This window comes from Melanerpes formicivorus, unplaced genomic scaffold (genome assembly GCF_026170545.1).
Source record: "Melanerpes formicivorus ecotype bairdi unplaced genomic scaffold, bMelFor1.0.p_v2 SCAF_7, whole genome shotgun sequence".
Classification (NCBI taxonomy): Eukaryota; Metazoa; Chordata; class Aves; order Piciformes; family Picidae; genus Melanerpes; species Melanerpes formicivorus.
The window spans coordinates 9,056,013-9,073,888 of record NW_027142359.1 but is presented as its reverse complement, the minus strand read 5'-3'; the positions used below and the strand labels follow the sequence as shown (position 1 = coordinate 9,073,888).

At 41.5% G+C, this 17,876-nt stretch overlaps 1 protein-coding gene across 4 annotated transcripts in view; it reads right to left on the bottom strand.

The window, feature by feature from the left end:
- Positions 1 to 7,823: 7,823 nt before the first annotated feature.
- The window catches only part of NEK7 (NIMA related kinase 7), a 76,912-nt gene continuing 66,859 nt past the window's right edge, over positions 7,824 to 17,876 (bottom strand). For all 4 annotated transcript variants that reach the window (XM_068140913.1, XM_068140916.1, XM_068140914.1 and 1 more), the window contains one exon: positions 7,824 to 15,737. In XM_068140913.1, coding sequence (XP_067997014.1) covers positions 15,627 to 15,737 — 111 coding nt within the window. In that variant the 3' untranslated portion in view covers positions 7,824 to 15,626. The remainder of the gene's footprint in view (positions 15,738 to 17,876) is intronic.

Below are 17,876 nucleotides of genomic sequence, written 5' to 3'. Positions count from 1 at the left end.
GATGCCATTGGCCTTCTTGGCCACCTGGACACACTGCTGGCTCATGTTCAGCCTACTATCAACCAGTGCCCCCAGGTCCCTTTCTGCCTGGCTGCTCTCCACTCTGACCCCAGCCTTTAGCACTGCATGGGGTTCTTGTGGCCAATGTGTAGAACCTGGCACTTAGATGTGTAAATCTCATGCCGCTGGACTCTGCCCATCTGTCCAGCCTGTCGAGGTCCCTCTGCAGAGCTCTCCCACCCTCTAACAGATCAACACCTGCTCCCAGCTTGGTGTCATCTGCAAATGTACTGATGATGGACTCAATCCCTTCATCCAGGTCATCAATAAAGATATTGAACAGGATGGGGACCAGCACTGATCCCTGGGGGACACCACTAGTGACTGGCTGCCAGCTGGATGTGGCACCATTCACCACTACTCTCTGGGCACAGCCCTCCAGCCAGTTCCTAACCCAGCACAGAGTGCTGCTGTCCAAGCCACAAGCTGACAGCTTGGCCAAGAGTTTGCTGTGGGGGACGGTGTCAAAGGCCTTGCTGAAGTCCAGGTAGATCACATCCACAGCCTTCCCCACATCCACCAGGTGGCTCACCTGATCATAGAAGGAGATCAGGTTGGTCAGGCAGGACCTGCCCTTCCTAAATCCATGCTGGCTGGGCCTGATCCCTTGGCCATCCTGTAAGTGCTGTGTGATTGCACTCAAGATGACCTGTTCCATAGCCTTGCCTGGCACTGAGGTCAGACTGACAGGTCTGTAATTCCCTGGCTCATCCAACCAGCCCTTCTTGTGGATGGGCACCATGTTGGCCAGCTTCCAGTCACGTGGGACCTCTTAGCTTGACTGCATATTGAAAACTCAATTATTTCATGGTCACTGGACCCCAGGCAGCCTCCAACCACCACATCTCCCACCAGCCCTTCTCTGTTTGTAAAAAGAAGGTCAAGCAAAGCCTTACCCCTGGTAGGCTCACACAGCAGCTATGACAAGAAGCTATCCTCCATACACTCAAGAACCTTCTAGACTGCCTCCTCTCTGCTGTGTTCAGTTCCCAGCAGGTATCAGGCAGGTTAAAGTCACCCATAAGGACAAGGTTTGGTGATCTTGAGACAGCCTCTAGCTGCCTATAAAATAATTCATCCACCTCTTCATCCTGTTTGGGTGGTCTATAACAGACTCCAACCAGGATGTCAGCCTTGTTGGCCTTCCTTCTAATTCTCACCCACAGGCACTCAACTTGATCATCCTGAATCTCTAGTTCCATGGTGTCTAGAGCCTCCCTGATGTACAGGGCCACCCCTTCTCCCTCACCTGTCTCTCCTGAAGAGCCTGCAGCCATCAATTACAGTGCTCTAGTCATGGGAGTCACCCCACCATGTTTCTGTGTAACAAGGCTTCCAGATCCACTTGTTACCCATACTGCACACATTAGTGTACATGCACTTCAGCTGGCCTGCTGGTTTCACCCCTGACTCCAGCTTACCACCCTCAGACTCCTGTCTGGAGGAATTGGTTTCAGTCCCTTCTCCCTTCAAATCTAGTTTAGAGCCCTACCAACTCCCTTCCTAGAACCATTTTCTCTCTGTGGATAGGCTATTCTCATGTGCAGGGATCTTTCTCCCCCTCTGGGACAGATGTACTCCATCTGTTGCTAGCTGACCTGGTGCCATAGAAAGTTCCCCAAGATCGAAAAACCCAAAATTCTTTTGGTGGTACCAGCCTCTGGCCACTTGTTAATTACACCTGCTTTCCTGTTCCTTTCAGTATTGCTTCCTGCAACTAAGGGTATTGACAAAAAAAATTACCTGTGCCCCTGACCACTCAGCCAGTTTTCCCAGAGCCTTGAAGTCCTTTTTGATTGCCTTTGGACCTCTGGTTTCAACATCATCACTCTCTACCTGCATAACTATCAAGGGACACTAATCAGAGGACTGTACCGGACTAGGCAGTCTTCTGGTAACATCTCTGAACAGGGCCTCAGGGAGGCAGCAGACTTCCCTGTGGGAAGGATCCGGCCAACATATGAAGCCCTCTGTTCCCCTCAGGAGGGAATCACCAATAACAATTACCCTCCTCTTTTTGTTTTTTTAAGGGAAGAAGTCTTGATGCAGGGGGGCAGGCTGTTTTGCTTTCAGCAACACCTCAGATGGTGTGCCTTCTGTCTTCTCATTCACCTCACCCTCAACTTCCAGTGCCCCATACTTGTTTAGCAAGGGCAGCTGGGAAGGTAAGGAGAGCTATGAAGGTTTTACTTTGCTTCTCCTAACAGGGACCTGCAGCCATTTCCTGCTGCATCTTGGGCCTCCCTCCCTCTGCTAGGGGAGTCTGCAGAGACTGGCTCCTCATATCCAACTCCCTTTCACATTCCCTTACAGTCCTAAGTCTAGCAACTTCTTCCTTCAGTTCAGCTACTAGCAGGAAAAATAATTTGATGGATATATGTGCAGAGGTCTACAGGAACCATCCAACTCCAAAGAAAAGGCACACTGTGGTTTTTAACAGAGTTCTGGATACAGAAAGTTCTTGCCTACGTGGGTACTACAGCCATTAACTAACTCCTGTAAAGACAACTGTACTGAAGACACTCATTTTGGTAAGCCTGGTGATAGCCAGCACACAAATGAGTTAAGCACAATACAGCAAGCATCACTCACTCAGTATGAAATTCCAGTATAGACAAATCAGCCTTCATTCACTAGGCTGACACTACCTGGCTCGTAACACAGCCTATCACAGAACCACAGAAACATTTGGGTTGGAAAAGACCCTCAGGATCACCAAGTCCAACTCAGAACCCTACTCTGCAATGTTCACCCTTAAACCATATCCCCAAGTACCACATCCAAACTACTTTTAAACACATCAAGGGCTGGCAACTCTAACCCGTCCCTGGGCAGCACATTCCAATGCCTGACCACTCTTGCTGGGAAAAAAATGTTTCCTAATGTTGCTTGAGGCCATTCCCTTTTGTTCTATCACTAATTACCTGTGCAAGGAGACCAGCACCAACCTCTCCACAATGTCCTTTCAAGGTAGTTGTAGAGAGCAATGAGGTCTCCCCTCAGCCTCCTCTGTTTCAAACTAACCATCCCCAGCTCCTTCAGTCACTCTTTGTAAGATGTATTTTCCCAGCCCTTCACATCTTCATTGCCTTCCTCTGCAATGTATCTCCAGGTGTGACTGTGACTGGAGGATCACAAGCAGAGTAGTTGCCATAGCGAGAGTTCATACCACAAACTCTCCCAGAATGGTTCAGTCAAGGGTGAGTATCCTTGTAGCCCAGCAGCAACACTGACAGTACAGATGGAGAGATCTGCTGTACCTTATTTTACCTGGCCAGACCAAGCTCAGAAATTACTGCTTTTATTTGTTTATAACGTGATCAAACTACTATATAAATCACAGTGGCCAAAGATGTAATGCTGATGCAATCAGCATCTGTTAAGAGTTTGATACTGTACTGTTGGTTGGTTTTTTGGTGTTGTGTTTCTGTTTTTTTTAAATATATATGCATGTCCACAAACAGCAGTCCCAAGAACAGGCCAACACCTTTGTCATAGGACAATTACATAAACCAATCTCAAACGAGGCATCTATGCGTTTTCTATTTATGACCTGTAGCCAAGCAAAAATTATTCTGATATGACTCCAGCATTGTGTGTCCATGGTAGGGCACACGTAAATTATTTTAAGGGAATAATACATCTTTGTGGACATTTTCATGGATTAAATGTCAGGAATGAAATATTGCATTTCAACTTAGTCAGAACCTTAAAGAATGAATACCAGGGCAATTATTGAGAGGTCTGAGGAACACAATGGATTTCTTTGCAGTTTTAAGTCTGAAGCACTTCACGCAGTCAAACAAAAACGATTTCTATTTCAGCATTTCATTACATAAAATTATGAAGTTCTGTAAAGATATGACACTGTCCAGATTTTAAGTTTACGAGAGAACTGTAGAATATCTGGTTTAAAACCAAATTGTTTTAAGCCCTGAATTTTATGCTCAATTACTGTGAAATAAGTTACAATTATGATCTACAGTTCTTTTTTGCAGCAGTTTGATGGTTCCTTTACAAAGTCCAGAAGTGAAAACCAGCAGGAAATAAAAAGCCCAAACTCCAACAGGAGAGCCATAAAGCAGGCAGAAGTAATCCATTTGGAAGGTGCTCTGCTGCAGGCAAATGACTGCCACTATTCCAAATGAACATGTTAAGGCAACTTACTGCAACACTTTGTTTAATTAGATGACAGAGTACTCAATAGAGAATATTGTCACATAGATGCACCACTTTGTCATTAGAGGACTCTGATCATGACCATGGCATTCAGTTACCATCCTAATAACAAAATCATACTGCATCTGATTTAGATTTCTTACAGAAAAGAAATACAGATCATTAACTGCAAAACACACAAAATTCTCACAGCACACCATGTTAGAACACCTAAAGCTGCCTTTGGAAAAGTCTGAGGCAGTTTTTAAAGCTATCAGTGCTGTTAAAAGACAACATTTGAGACTGAAAACAATAAATGAGAATAATATGGCATCTATGAGAAGCAGTATATACCATTTCATGGATTTTACCTGAATGTCAGCTGTTTCTATTCATTTGGGACCAGTGCCATCAACTTGTGCACTCTTAGGGGGGGGGAAATAAAAAAAAAAAAAAAAGCAATTCTCAAATAAAATATTGTTACAGTTTTAAGGGGAACTATAGTCTAGTCCCTGACTGCAAAGACTGAAAGTAAAATAAATTACCATTGGATATAAAAGAAAAATAATGATAAGGTCTATATAATTCATTGGATTGCTAATGGGATACAAAATAGAGGCAAAACCAGTCCTTTTTCTCTTCTCTTCATCTGTTGCTTCCACTTGCAAGCTCTCTACTCTCTCCTGTGGCCTTGCCATGGTATCTCTGCTTTGACTACTGTGTGAGGTAACAAGATCATTGAATGGTCCAGGCTGGAAGGGACCTCCCTGCATTCATCAGGGACATCCCCAACTAGATCAGGTTGCCCAGGGCCTCGTTGAGCCTCACTTCGAATATCTCCAGGGAAGGAGCCCCAACCACCTCCCTGGGCAACCTGTTCCAGGGTTCCACCACACTCATAGTGAAGAACTTCTTCCTGATATCCAATCTAAATTTGCCCTTCTCTAGTTTGAAGCCATTGCTCCTCATCCTGTCACTGCAGGCCTTTGCAAACAGTGTCTCTCTATCCTTCCTTAAGGCCCCCTTCAGGTACTGAAAGGCTGCTATTACGTCTCCCCAGAGCCCCCTCTTCTCCAGGCTGAACACTCCCAGCCTCCCCTCATAGCAGAGGTGCTCCAACCCCTGATCATTTTCATGGCCCTCCTCTGGACCCACTCCATCAGGTCCATGTCCTTCCTACATTGAAGGCTCCAGATCTCTACATAGTACTCCGGGTGAGGTCTCACCAGAGCAAAGTGGCAGAACCACATCTGTGGATCTGCTGGCAATGCTGCTTTTGATGCAGCTCAGGATGTGATTTGCCTTCTGGGCTGCAAGCTCACACTGCCTGCTCATGTCCAGCTTCTCGCCCATTAGCAACCCCAAGTCCTTTTCCACAGAGCTGCTTTTAAAGAGGAGGGAGTGGGGGAGGAGGTGAATGGTCCCTCTGGATCCATCCAGGGGGGTCTGAGGAGTTTGTGCTGTTTATAAGTTGTCCGTAAATACACACACACACACTATGCACAGTGTATATTTTACACATATTCATTGCATTTCATATTTCTAGATTTTAGTTTGCTTCTAAGTACAGCTTCATTTGCTTCCAAAATCTTCTGGGCTAGTCTGGCAATTTTACTTTGGGGGTAGTTTCTCCACATTAGATGGCGGCTAATTTCAACCCACCACAAATATAAACAGATTGCCTCATAACATAAACATTTCCTTACTAAACAGGCAGAAGTTGATTGGGGGTGGGGGGGAAGTAATAAATATTATAGCTCAAAACAACCACCACCGGTTTGTACCGCACCAGCTTTCAAAGATGACAGCTTTCCAAATACTGCATTGGTGAAGTTTCACAAGGTCTTCCTGAGATTTATGACACTGTGGGGGATGACCAAATGTTACAGCAACAGAATGCCAACAACAGAGAAGGGTCAACCACACGATCCTTTGCCCTTCTAGTTGGAGCTGACAATTACCATCGAACTACCAACTGCTTCTAAAAACTCCAGGCAAGTGGGTCACTTCTTCCAATTGGTTATCCCCAGAGAGAAGTAAGAGATGGGGGAGGAAATACTGTGGGGCCCAGAGGCCCTGTGCTGGCTGTTAGATCAATGGCCAGTGTCAGCAGGCTTCTGTTTAATGATGCTCAAACCAGCGCCAGCCTTGCTAACGGCCATACTTACCACTGATATCCACACACAGGAAACAGGGTTATGGAAAGACCAAATAATTGCCTCATTTTGCAGGAGGAGGAATTTTTATTTTTTTAAAGGTGTACACCTTGCATTTTATGTTCATAAGATCAGTCCTTAGATTTTAACAAAGAAAATAAGGTCACAATCACTAAGTGTAATGTGACAGTCCAGTCAAGCACAGCTTATAGCAAGTACGTCTGGGTGACTACACATCAACTTAGCGATGTTTGCTCTAAAGAGAAATGCAGTATTTTGTAAGCCTTGCTAATACACATACAAATGTATATAAAATTATTGTTCCAAATACATGGAACATTTTTAAATTAAGTACATTTCAAGGTGAGAAGTGTTTGACAAATCAAAAGCATCATCACAGAAAAATACAAACCCAAGATAGAGCAACCAATCCCTGTCCTGTTTCTACAATGATACAAGGACAGAGTTGTTGGAAGTCATCTCCACATCCATGCAAACTCTGGAGTGGAATAGCTAAATTACAGAAACAAGACAAGTCTACATTGTTCTTCAAATTACTATGGTAACCTTCATGTATATCAGTTGTGTGTTTACACAGTACTTCTGACTTTCCTGTTTCCTGGCATCAGAGGGTCTGACCTAGACAGCTGGTGCTGGGAAGCAAGAGAGGAGAGCAGCACTTGCAGCTCCACGCCATGCCAGTGCCTGCTTGGAACTGAATGTACTCAAGGCACAGTTGGCCACCACATCCCCTCTGTCACCTGTGCAATGAGGCAGACAAAGGATCCCAGCTGCCAGACAGATCTGATAGCTGTGATACCCCACAAACGGGCCTAGGGAAATACATGCCTTGTAAAGGCTCCAGTACAAAAATTACATCCAGCCACCACCACTACCACCCTGCCAGCTTGCTGCAGGGGAATTTTTTTTTTTATTTTTATGCTCATGGAATTGTTCTTGGTTTAAGGAAACTGCCAAAGGTGAGCTAAACTTGTCGTATTCTTTATTTGCTTCCAAGAAGTCTGTGGTCAGAAGTTTCAGGGTTTGAGTTCTCATTTAACACATGGGAAAATTTACCCAAGCCAACTCTGAAAACTCCATGCCCACACATCCCAATCATTTTCCTCCTCAAATCTCCATTTTGACCAATTTCCATTGGCCAAGTTTCCACCAGCATGTGACAGTTTAAAAGTAGAGTTCCTATAATCACCAGTTATTCTGAGGCATTTTAGCTTCCTTCCCATCCCTGGGGATGATCTACCTTCCTCAAGGCAGGCTCCAGAAAAAAACAAAACAAAACACAAACAAACCAAGTCCCCCACACGCACAAGACACCACAAAGCCGGCCTTCTGCTTCACCAAGGTGGGCAGAACGGTGCTCTGCCAGGAAACATCTAGCAGGTTTAAAAAGGTAACAAGCAACAAACATCACAGCAGTTCAAAATCAACTACTACTGCCAAAAAATTTTATTTTACACTCAAGTAGTAAATGAATATGGTGTACATGTCATACAGGATGCAGAAGTACTACATGAACTTTGCATTTGTTTACAGCAACAGTTACAGAAAATAAAACATCTTAAGTTCTCTGTTCTAACATTGACTTACCTTGTCTGCAATACAAAGAACACTTGAGGAGTGCCAGGAGAACAAAGAATGGCTGTAATTTGCAGCTGAAGAACTTCTGACTGAACATAATGCAAAAAGGGTTTACAGTGAAGCTAGCTAAGCACTGGAGCAGGCTGCCTGGAGAAGGTGCACAATCTCTATCCCTAGAGGTTTTCAAGATTCAACTGGCTTAAGCCCAAAACCCTGATCTGAACTCAGCACTGACTCTGCTCACTTAGCAACCTCTCTCAAGGTCCTTTCCAATCTGAATAACTCTATTATTTGATTCAAGCACCATCAGCAGCCAAATTCAAATGATCGAAGAGTGCTTCCCTCCTCCCTCTCCCAACAAAATCTTACCATACTCATGTTTAATGATCTTTCCAACAGTTCAGCATAACTGAAATCAAAGAACCAACCAGCAATGTACAGAAGAGTACCAACATCACATTAAAAGACAAACTAAGAGCCTTTGCATGATTTAAAATCCTCTTTGTAAAAACACACACATTTTTAATGCCATTTTTAATGTGTAAAGAGCAATAATTTACTATGTAACAATACCAAAAATCATCCTGGTAATTTTAAAATGGGAGATTTCACAGTGAAAGGACACCACAGGAACGTAAAAGCAAGATAACATCAACATTTTATTTTCCAAGTTCCCATTAGCTCTCAGTATCCAGACAATGCCATGCCCCCAGCAGGTGCTCAAAGGAAAATAGAAAATGTGCTAGAAGGCACAGAGAAAGTAAGGAACCCCAAAACATCTCTATCTTGATGCCCATTTCTGCCAAATTTGGACAGGGAGATCTCTTTCCACTGTGGGGATTTGCATGCAGAGTGTGGAACTATCAGGAAGGACTTGAATGCATCTCATTTCTTAATTTATTTTTATTTCCACATGAACAGAAGATTGAAATTAGACAAAAGATTTAAGGCCTCCACTCATCATTAAGGCAGTTGTAGAATAACAAATTAACTAATGGTATGACACAACACAAACTGGCAAGAAAGATAAACACAAAACCTGAAAAAGTACTGTGAAAAGGTTTTTGTTTTGTGTCAACAGGCAACTGATCCCCTCAAAGGAAAATGAACAGCGATTAAATGTGCACATACCCCCCCACCGCTAAACTGAATGTGATACTCACCGCTATGTCTTACAGTGCCAAACCCTCAAAATTCTGGAGTTTCACAGGGACTTTTCTTCTCAATCTCAACATATGTGTGAGGATTATTATAACCAAAGGTCACACAATATGATCAGCAACAAATCTCTACAAATGCATGGACTTCCAAACCTGAAAGCCTGCTCACTGTGCAGTCGGACAGTGCACCTACACACAGAACAATGAAGTCCGCTGCCCAGGCAGGTCAGATTTGGCTTTAAGTTAGGGTAGTAGGGATAGAGAATTCACACAACATGGAGCTCAACTCTAGGCCTACAGGACAAGTGAACATTTTCTTGTTGATAGTAACTTGCAGTGTTGCTGCAAGCATACGAGTTACCTCGTTTGCAGCTGGCACAACTCTATAGGCACAACCCTGCAGCATAATACAGTGGATATTCAGTTAGGCAAGGTGCAGAAGGCAGCAAATAAGAGAAGTCTGTGTAACGGTGGGACAGGAACAAAGAGGAGCATTGTGCCTAACACTCTGGATCCAGCCAGTGAAGCTCTTAAGTATATTCTTACTTAACACCGTAGTAGAGGAACTGAAATCAAGTTACTGTGACAAGCCAACTGTTAGCTGCAGGTGCAGAACAAGACAAGACAAAGTGACATACAGCAAATACAAAGAAATGAATGGTAAAACCTTTGAAAGTTTGTATCCAATGTGGTAGAAAACTAGATCAAGTCCCAAGTTCAAGGCCTTTTGAAGTAATGGGTGGGATTGAACCTACTCCATCTCTACCATCCTAAAGACCAAATGTGTGGGACTGGAGCCTCTTAAAAGCACAAAACAAGCAGTAATTTGGTGGAGTTCCTTCTTCAGCACATGAAACAGCTCAAGCCCAACAACAAGAGTTTAGTCCTGTCAATTTTGATACTTTCAAGTGAGAAAAGAAGTCAAAATGACACAGAGGTTAAAACAGTCAAGATAAAAGGTAAGAAAGAACACAGTGAAGAGGGCTGGAATCTGATATGGCCAACTTTATGAGACACTTGATACATAGCCATGGGAGATGTGCCAGAGATAGATAGATTGTGGCCCTGGAAATGGACAAGCAAAATTGTCAGGGAGGTTAGAAAAAAAGTCTAGAGAGAGTTAGGAATAAAAATTAAACCTTTGTATCTGAATGGGTCTAAGACTGCAGGGCTGGATAGCCAAGGAATCACTAGGAGATAGAAGTATAAGAGAAGCAAGCTGGGGAAGGAAGCACCAGATTTTGGGACCATTCAAATTAAAGTATAAACTGAAAAACTTGAAGACAAACTGGAGTGAGGATGTTCAGGCACATGAAATTAGGGGATAACAAATGGAGAATAAAAGACAAGGTATTAAAAAAGAGAACCAGCCAGGATGTAGCTGCCATCCCCTTCAGCACAGAGGAAGGAGAAACTTGGTTGCTAGTGAAGGAAAAAAGGAAGATTTAAATAAGTAATTCAATAAAAGAAATAAGCATAAAGTACACAGAAATAAAAGAGGCAAACTTGCACAGGCAAGAGGCAGAGATGCCCAGTTCCAGAACAGAATCTGAGAAAAAAGGGACAATTTTTAAAAGGATCTTGTCATGAAAAAAAATCAGAACTGGTTTTGAAAATACATTTTTGTTTCAAGACAAAGGGTGGAATAAAACTGCTTTAAAAGTCTATTTGGAAAGAGAATTAAAACAGGTAAGAAAGCTGAGTCCAAAGCTGTGCTGTGCTGATACACTCTTCAGAGATATTTGGAAAGGCAGGAAGGAAATACAGACCAGTGAGTAAAAGGAAGCAGGGCCAGTGAATGGACAAAGCAGCTGAGAAAAGGAGTCAGGAAGGATCCCAAAAGGAGTGAGTGATAGGGCAGAGGAGAGTGAAAGACATAAGCTGAAAGAGAACAGGTAGTGATCAGAGAAAGGGAATTTGGAAATAAGATATGTTAAAGAGAACTGTATTTAGTAAGGACAAGGTCATGGGAATGATTAAAGCAATGAGAAAAGCAGTCTAGAAATCAAAGCATTGGGCTGAAAAAGCAGAATGAAGAACACGTTAAGCAGTTATCAGGGGCGGGTGTAGAAAATAGTTCTTGCCCATGGCCAGGGTTCAAATTTGAGAGGGTAGAAATGGGTTGAGTTTAGGAAAGTCATGAAGGGAGATGCAAACCAGTGGCCACCAGGAAAACTAGACTCAAAGGACTTCAAATAAGGAAAATGGTAGAACAGACAATAGGACAGATGACGCAGAAGCAGCAGAAGACAAGAACTGTAGGACTTCAAAAGTGAGTATGAAAGGGAAACAATTTTCAGAATACAACAATTGAAGAACAATGTTCAGGGAACAGAGTAAAATTTGAGAAAGAACCATAAAAACCTCTATTTGAGTCAAGTTCAGAAATATAAGTGACACCCCTAGAACCTGTGTATTTCCCTCCCTGGGTGATGTTGACAGGAAAGTCCAGTTATCCACCCAGGCCAAACCAGAGATCAGAAACTCTGAAGGTCAGCTCTGCCAGTAGCTAGATGGTGTGGGAACATGGCAGGGTTAGAAAAAAATCTGGCTGTTAAAAAAAGTATTAAAATTTATGGAAAAGCAGCGATTTGAACTCTGCTACCCAGCATCATTCCTTTCAGATTTAATTATCTCTCTAAAGCAAGACTGAAGGTCTTCACTGACTCTCCCCTATATCAACTTATCAACTCTCTGTTCCTAAAAGCTCAAATACCTGACACAGCATTTGCCACCAGCATTCAGATTCAGCCATGAAGATTCTCATCTCACTGTATAACAGTGAAGGCACGGATTAAGTGGACACTTTTGTTAAAAACAAACACCACTGCAATTTTGGGTCCCATCCAGAGCCATCTGAGAGCCACTGAAGTAAGAAGTCCTCCATTTCCAAGCCTCTGTCAAGAATTTTACTCTCTGGCTTTCTTAATCATGAGCATGAATAAAACACCAGCCTTCTCAGACACTTCTAATACTGTATTTCATCTTCAGGTATATTGGCATGTTTTTAAGGTTTCTGCTCATTACAAAAAGACAACACTTCTACTGCCTGCTTCTGCAGTTGGTAGCAGGATCATTAGAGTGTCATGGAAGAGGGAGCTGAAAAAACACACCATATTATTCCCTGCTACCAAACCAGTGACAGGAAGTATAAAATCTGAGCACATCATTTCTACAGATCCTACTGATTACTATTTATTCATGTATATGTATGAGGTTTACCCAAAATAACTGAAATTACATTAAAAACAGCCTACCTATAAACAAGAACTCCCAGGACTGGGGTCATAATGGGAAACTTTGTTAATTTTATGTTTTTCAGCCATTTTCATTTGGTTTGAAAATAACTTCAGATATTTTAAAATTTTAGCTTAAAACACTTTGTTGTTGCTGTTGTTAATTCTGCATATATTTGATATAGTATTTGCAGATAATTTTTTGGCAAATAATATATATAAGTATTGTTTTATGTACTGCCTATTGTTAGTCAAGAAAGTTCACCTATAATCAACTTCTGGAAGCAGTAAGCCATCTACAAGACAGGTAGCATCTACCTACATATGAAATAGCTATATCTGTAACAAGAAACATTTGAAAAGCTATCACAGGAGCACTATCATTTTTATATTATGTTTAGCATCTGTATGTTTTATTTCTATTGGGCTACTGCATGGCAAGGGAGCTTTCAAGACAAGAAAAGGATTTGATGCAATGGCATTCAAAGCACAAAGTTCACTCATGAGGCAAGTTACTGCTGCAGCAGGCAGCATTTTGGTTAGAAATGCAACATGTTCATTGTAAAGAAAAGGAACATGTAATGCCACAGCTTAAAATAAACAGTGCCAAATGTCACCAGCAACAACCTATGGAAAACAGAGTGGTGCTTTATGGAAGAAGGTATTTTATCAGTGTTAAGCACATACGAGAGTGCTAAAACAGGCTTAGCATTTTCATGTTACCAGGTGCCTCACACCAAGGACAGACTCTACAACCCCTGGTTACATAAGCAGTTCTATTGACCCCAATGGGCTTTTTAGTTATAAAGTTTGGTACCAGAGAAACCTGTAGTATTCATCTTATCAATTTTAAAAGAGGAACAACTATTTCTTTGCCTCAGCATAAGATTTAGCCAGAAATGCTAAACAAATAATCAAAGACAAAAAACCCACAACAAAACCAAAACCAAACAAACAAAAACAAATAAACCAAACCGAACCAACCAACAAACAACCAAACACACACAACCCCCAATAGAAATGTAAATGGTTATGCACATTTGCTAACTCTTAACCCATGACTTCTCTACTCAGTGTACTCTTCTGGGCCAGGGAGGTGATAAAATAAAAATCATTTTTAAAAACCCCACAATTATCATTGGTCTCTTTAAGGAAACATTCAATGCTTGATGCATAATTAAATGCAAATAGATTGACTGTGTTGGGGGGGGGTGTTGATTTTTAAATGTTCTAGCACATTTCAGAACAAATAAAATAAATAATGGGTTGAGTATTTGGACATAGTAGAGTTAATCCTAGTGGTCAAGCAAGTATTGTGTGGTCTTTAACACACAGGATCACAAAGCATAATAGACTAACTTTTAACATTTAGTAATCAGATAAATCAAAACAAACCTAGAAGTTGCTAGACGTAAGCTAAGGTTTCTCAAATACTTCCTACAAATTGTTCCACTGAAGTCCTACAACATTAAGTATATAGAGAAGCTATGAGAAAAACTTAGGATTCGTCCTACAAAATATGGAAATAAACATTTAAAACAAACAAATAAAAGAAGTATTAAGATAAGCTGATGATCTGGGGGAACTCCTGTATTTTACCAAACAACTTCCATAGCATTTTTATAGCTTTTAAAAAAAACAAACCCAGAAAAAAATTACCTACCCTGAGCATTTAATCTACAAACCTCACAGCTGTTTTTCTTCAAGCACTACATCAAACCAAAAATTAAAGCTGCAGAGAGATATTAAAAAATAAAAATAAAATCTAACTATGCAGGGAACTGACTGCATCTCAAACCTATGTGTATTTACATACTGCTGCTCTTACTTGAACTAACGTATTTATTACACATAAGGAAAAAAGACTTAACTGACAGTATCTTAGCAGTACATTTTGATGGTTCCGTATAAAAAGTTCAGTCTTGAAACTCCAGAGGTTTCTGTCCATTTTCCATTTTTACCACATTTAAAAACAAGACACCTTTCCATCCTTAACAAGAAAATATTTAAGCATACCCAAGAAGGCACCAAGGTGTAATAAAAATATTCTGAATTCCCTTGCTAACTAATAGAGCATTTATAAGACATTTTGCATATATATTTGCTTCCCAAACAATGGTCTGAGTGGCAGCTTTCTCTCAAACATAAAAGCTAAAATTTACTTCTGCTAAATATAAAACTAGTTCCCAGGATAGAGTATACAAAACCAGATATTATAAAGAATATACTTTGTGTTATACTACACTATCATATCCTTTTCAAAAGGTTTCTGTACTCAATAATAAAAAATTAAATACACTGTAAGGTCATTCAAATTACATTTAACATAAAAAGATCTACGAACAGTGACATACAAACAGTTGGGAAGTTGTAACTTAAAGCTGGCATCTTTTAATCAGATGATCTCATAAAGGCTGGCCTCAAAAGAACCCTGTTTGCTACTAGAAGCATCTGCATGGTTTTAAAGGTTAACTACTATTGCCCCAGGACGGTGCTGCATAAGTCTATTGAAAATTATCAGATTGCAGAATCAACACCTTAAACTGCCCCAGAAAACCTCCAAGACATCTTTTGCATGATGACAGAGTAACAAAACAAAAATTGGATGTTACAGAAGCTTCAGCATAACAATTTTTCCTGAAACTACTTTCCCATCATGTTTGGCAAGCAGAGAACTAATCCCATTGCCCCTCTACTCTTACGCTAAGAACTGCAAACTACAATTCAATATAAAATACAATAACCTTCTGTAATAATTATGCTTCTCTTAGAACAAAGATTAAAATAAAGTTAACTGTGCTAGTTCATACTTTCCATAAATTACTAACAAGGTGAGAGATTCAGACATTTTGCTTCTGGATTGTAAGCCCAATATCTGTATCATGTGCAAAAGTGCAACTGTGTTTTAAAACTGAGGCCTGACTGAATACAACTTTGTTATTAAAGAAAAATATATACTTGAACTCACTTAACACAGAAAACAGTGGCTCTCAGTATCTTTTAAAGTATTATCTTTAGGTATTCAAACCTGTTGTACAACTGCTAGGTAGCAAAAAAGACAATAAAAACAAACAAAAAAACCAAAACCAGAAATAAACAGAAAACAACAAAGCTCGTATATAAGTTGGCTTACAATTCAAAGCCTTAACAGTAAGCTTCAAATAATTACATTTCTGTAGCACACACACACAGATGTGGGATGATTTATTTAAAGCACTTGGTTGTTTCTGCTCTTCTCTTCAGGATCTGATGTCTGCTTAGCTGCTGGCAGTGTGTGCATGCATACGTTTCGCTACGTCGTAGACATAGGTTATGTCTGGTCGCTTCTCCGGATCCGGGTTGATGCACATATTAACTAACTGTCGCAGCTAGGGGAAGAAAATAACATGACAGGATCATTGGCTTTCTTACAAAACAGTATTTCTGCATTATCAAATTCAAATTAATCAGACTGGCAAAGATTAGCCAAACAGCAATTCTGCACAAGCACACGCTCGACCCTCCCTCTCTTGACAGACACTGCACACTGCTTTATGCAGGCACAGATGATTTTTACAGTCATTTGTACTGCTGGCCCCCAAAAAAAGGGTGAGCAGATTGAAGTTGCAATCCTTTTAAAATACAACCCTGGACATGCATTTAGTGCCATAAGTGACAGTGCACTTGGTGATCCCGAGTGTCTTTTCCAACCTGAATGTTTCTATGATTACACACCTTTTAAATTACATTTCCTGTGCTTTTGGAAGGCTGTGCCTGCAAATCCCAGACGGCTGAAACTAGTGCAGGCAGAGGTAAACTGGGACTGCTTTCTCCTTCATTCCTGCTAGGAAAGTCGGCCAAAAATTCGAGGAATTGCTGCATGACAGTTTTCAACAATAGGCAGCAATTCTCCTTGTAACAGAGTTCACCTGCAGGACTGCCCGCTGCTAGAAGCTACCAGCACTCCCCAAGTGAGAGAGCAACTGAACAAATTCAGTCCACCGCAGGCTATTTAAAGACTGCATAAAGACTCCACCTCTGACTGAGGAAATCATTGAACTTCAAACTATAATTTGGTAAAGTATTTTGGGGAAGTTTCACATTATGCTGGAGTTGGTACTACACTTGCCCACTGGTGAAAATGAGACACTGGAATAAACATTTAACAAATGGCCTGTATTAGGAATAGTGTGGCCAGCAGGAGCAGGGAAGTCATAGTGCCCCTGTACTCTGCTTTGGTTAGGCCGCACCTTGAGTACTGTGTCTAGTTCTGGGCCCCTCAGTTTAAGAAGGACATCAAGACACTTGAACGTGTCCAGAGAAGGGCAACAAGGCTGGTGAGAGGCCTTAAACACAAGCCCTATGAGGAGAGGCTGAGGGATTGTTTAGCCTGGAGAAGAGGAGGCTCAGGGGTGACCTCATTGCCCTCTACAACTACCTGAAAGGTGGTTGTAGCCAGGAAGGGGTTGCTCTCTTCTCCCAGGCAACCAGCACCAGAACAAGGGGACACAGTCTCAAGCTGCGCCAGGGGAGGTTTAGACTCGATGTGAGGAGGAAGTTCTTCACCGAGCGAGTCATTCGTCATTGGAACAGGCTGCCCAGGGAGGTGGTTGAGTCGCCGTCCCTGGAGGCGTTCAAGAGGAGACTGGACGTGGCACTTGGTGCCATGGTCTCGTCATGGGGTCTGTGTTGATACTCGACTCGATGATCCTCGAGGTCCTTTCCAACCTAAGTTATACTGTGATACGGTGAAATAATTTGGTTTATGGCACAGTATCTATTCTGAGGATTAGATCATTGGTTATTTATTTTCTTCTTTATTGAAAGAAGGATGTAATTGTAACAAGTATGTCCATGGAAGCCTCTGTCAGAGAATAAATAACACTAGAAACCCCTATGTTTCCACAAACACCATCATCTGTTGGACCTTCTATAGTGCAGATACAGCAGAAGCAACCCCAAAGAGCTTCCACACCACTCAAGATACTTCTCACTGCCTTCAGAAACTTGTAGAGTAGTTGCAGGTTTTTCTTCCTCAGGGAGGAAGAAAAGATATGCCTAAGAACTTTTGATATCAGAACTTAATGTATCTGGATACTCCTCTGGTGGAATATCTATTTGAAATGAACACACACATCTATTGTGTGCATGTCCTAAGGATTTTTCCAAGTGAAATACACCTGCTTGAGGGTGACTCAGTAAAATGTTTATCATCATTTGCAAGATCTACTTATCCAATTCTGGGGCTTTTACTATGTTTATAGGCTTTGTAGTAGCTTTGTCCAAATCCTCCTGGATGTCCTTCTAGCACTGGGGGTTGAGGGAGGGGCAAAACCACCAAGAAAATAACTCAAACAAACCACCTTGTGATCCACCCTTCTATAGCAATAGGTCAAATTTGGTTCAGTCTCCCTCCCAGTAATATTAGCTAGGATTACTTACAAAATCTGTAATTATTGCAATTACAGATTGTGACCTCATCACCATGATTACTCACGAGGAATATAGATTGCATATTTCAAACTTGC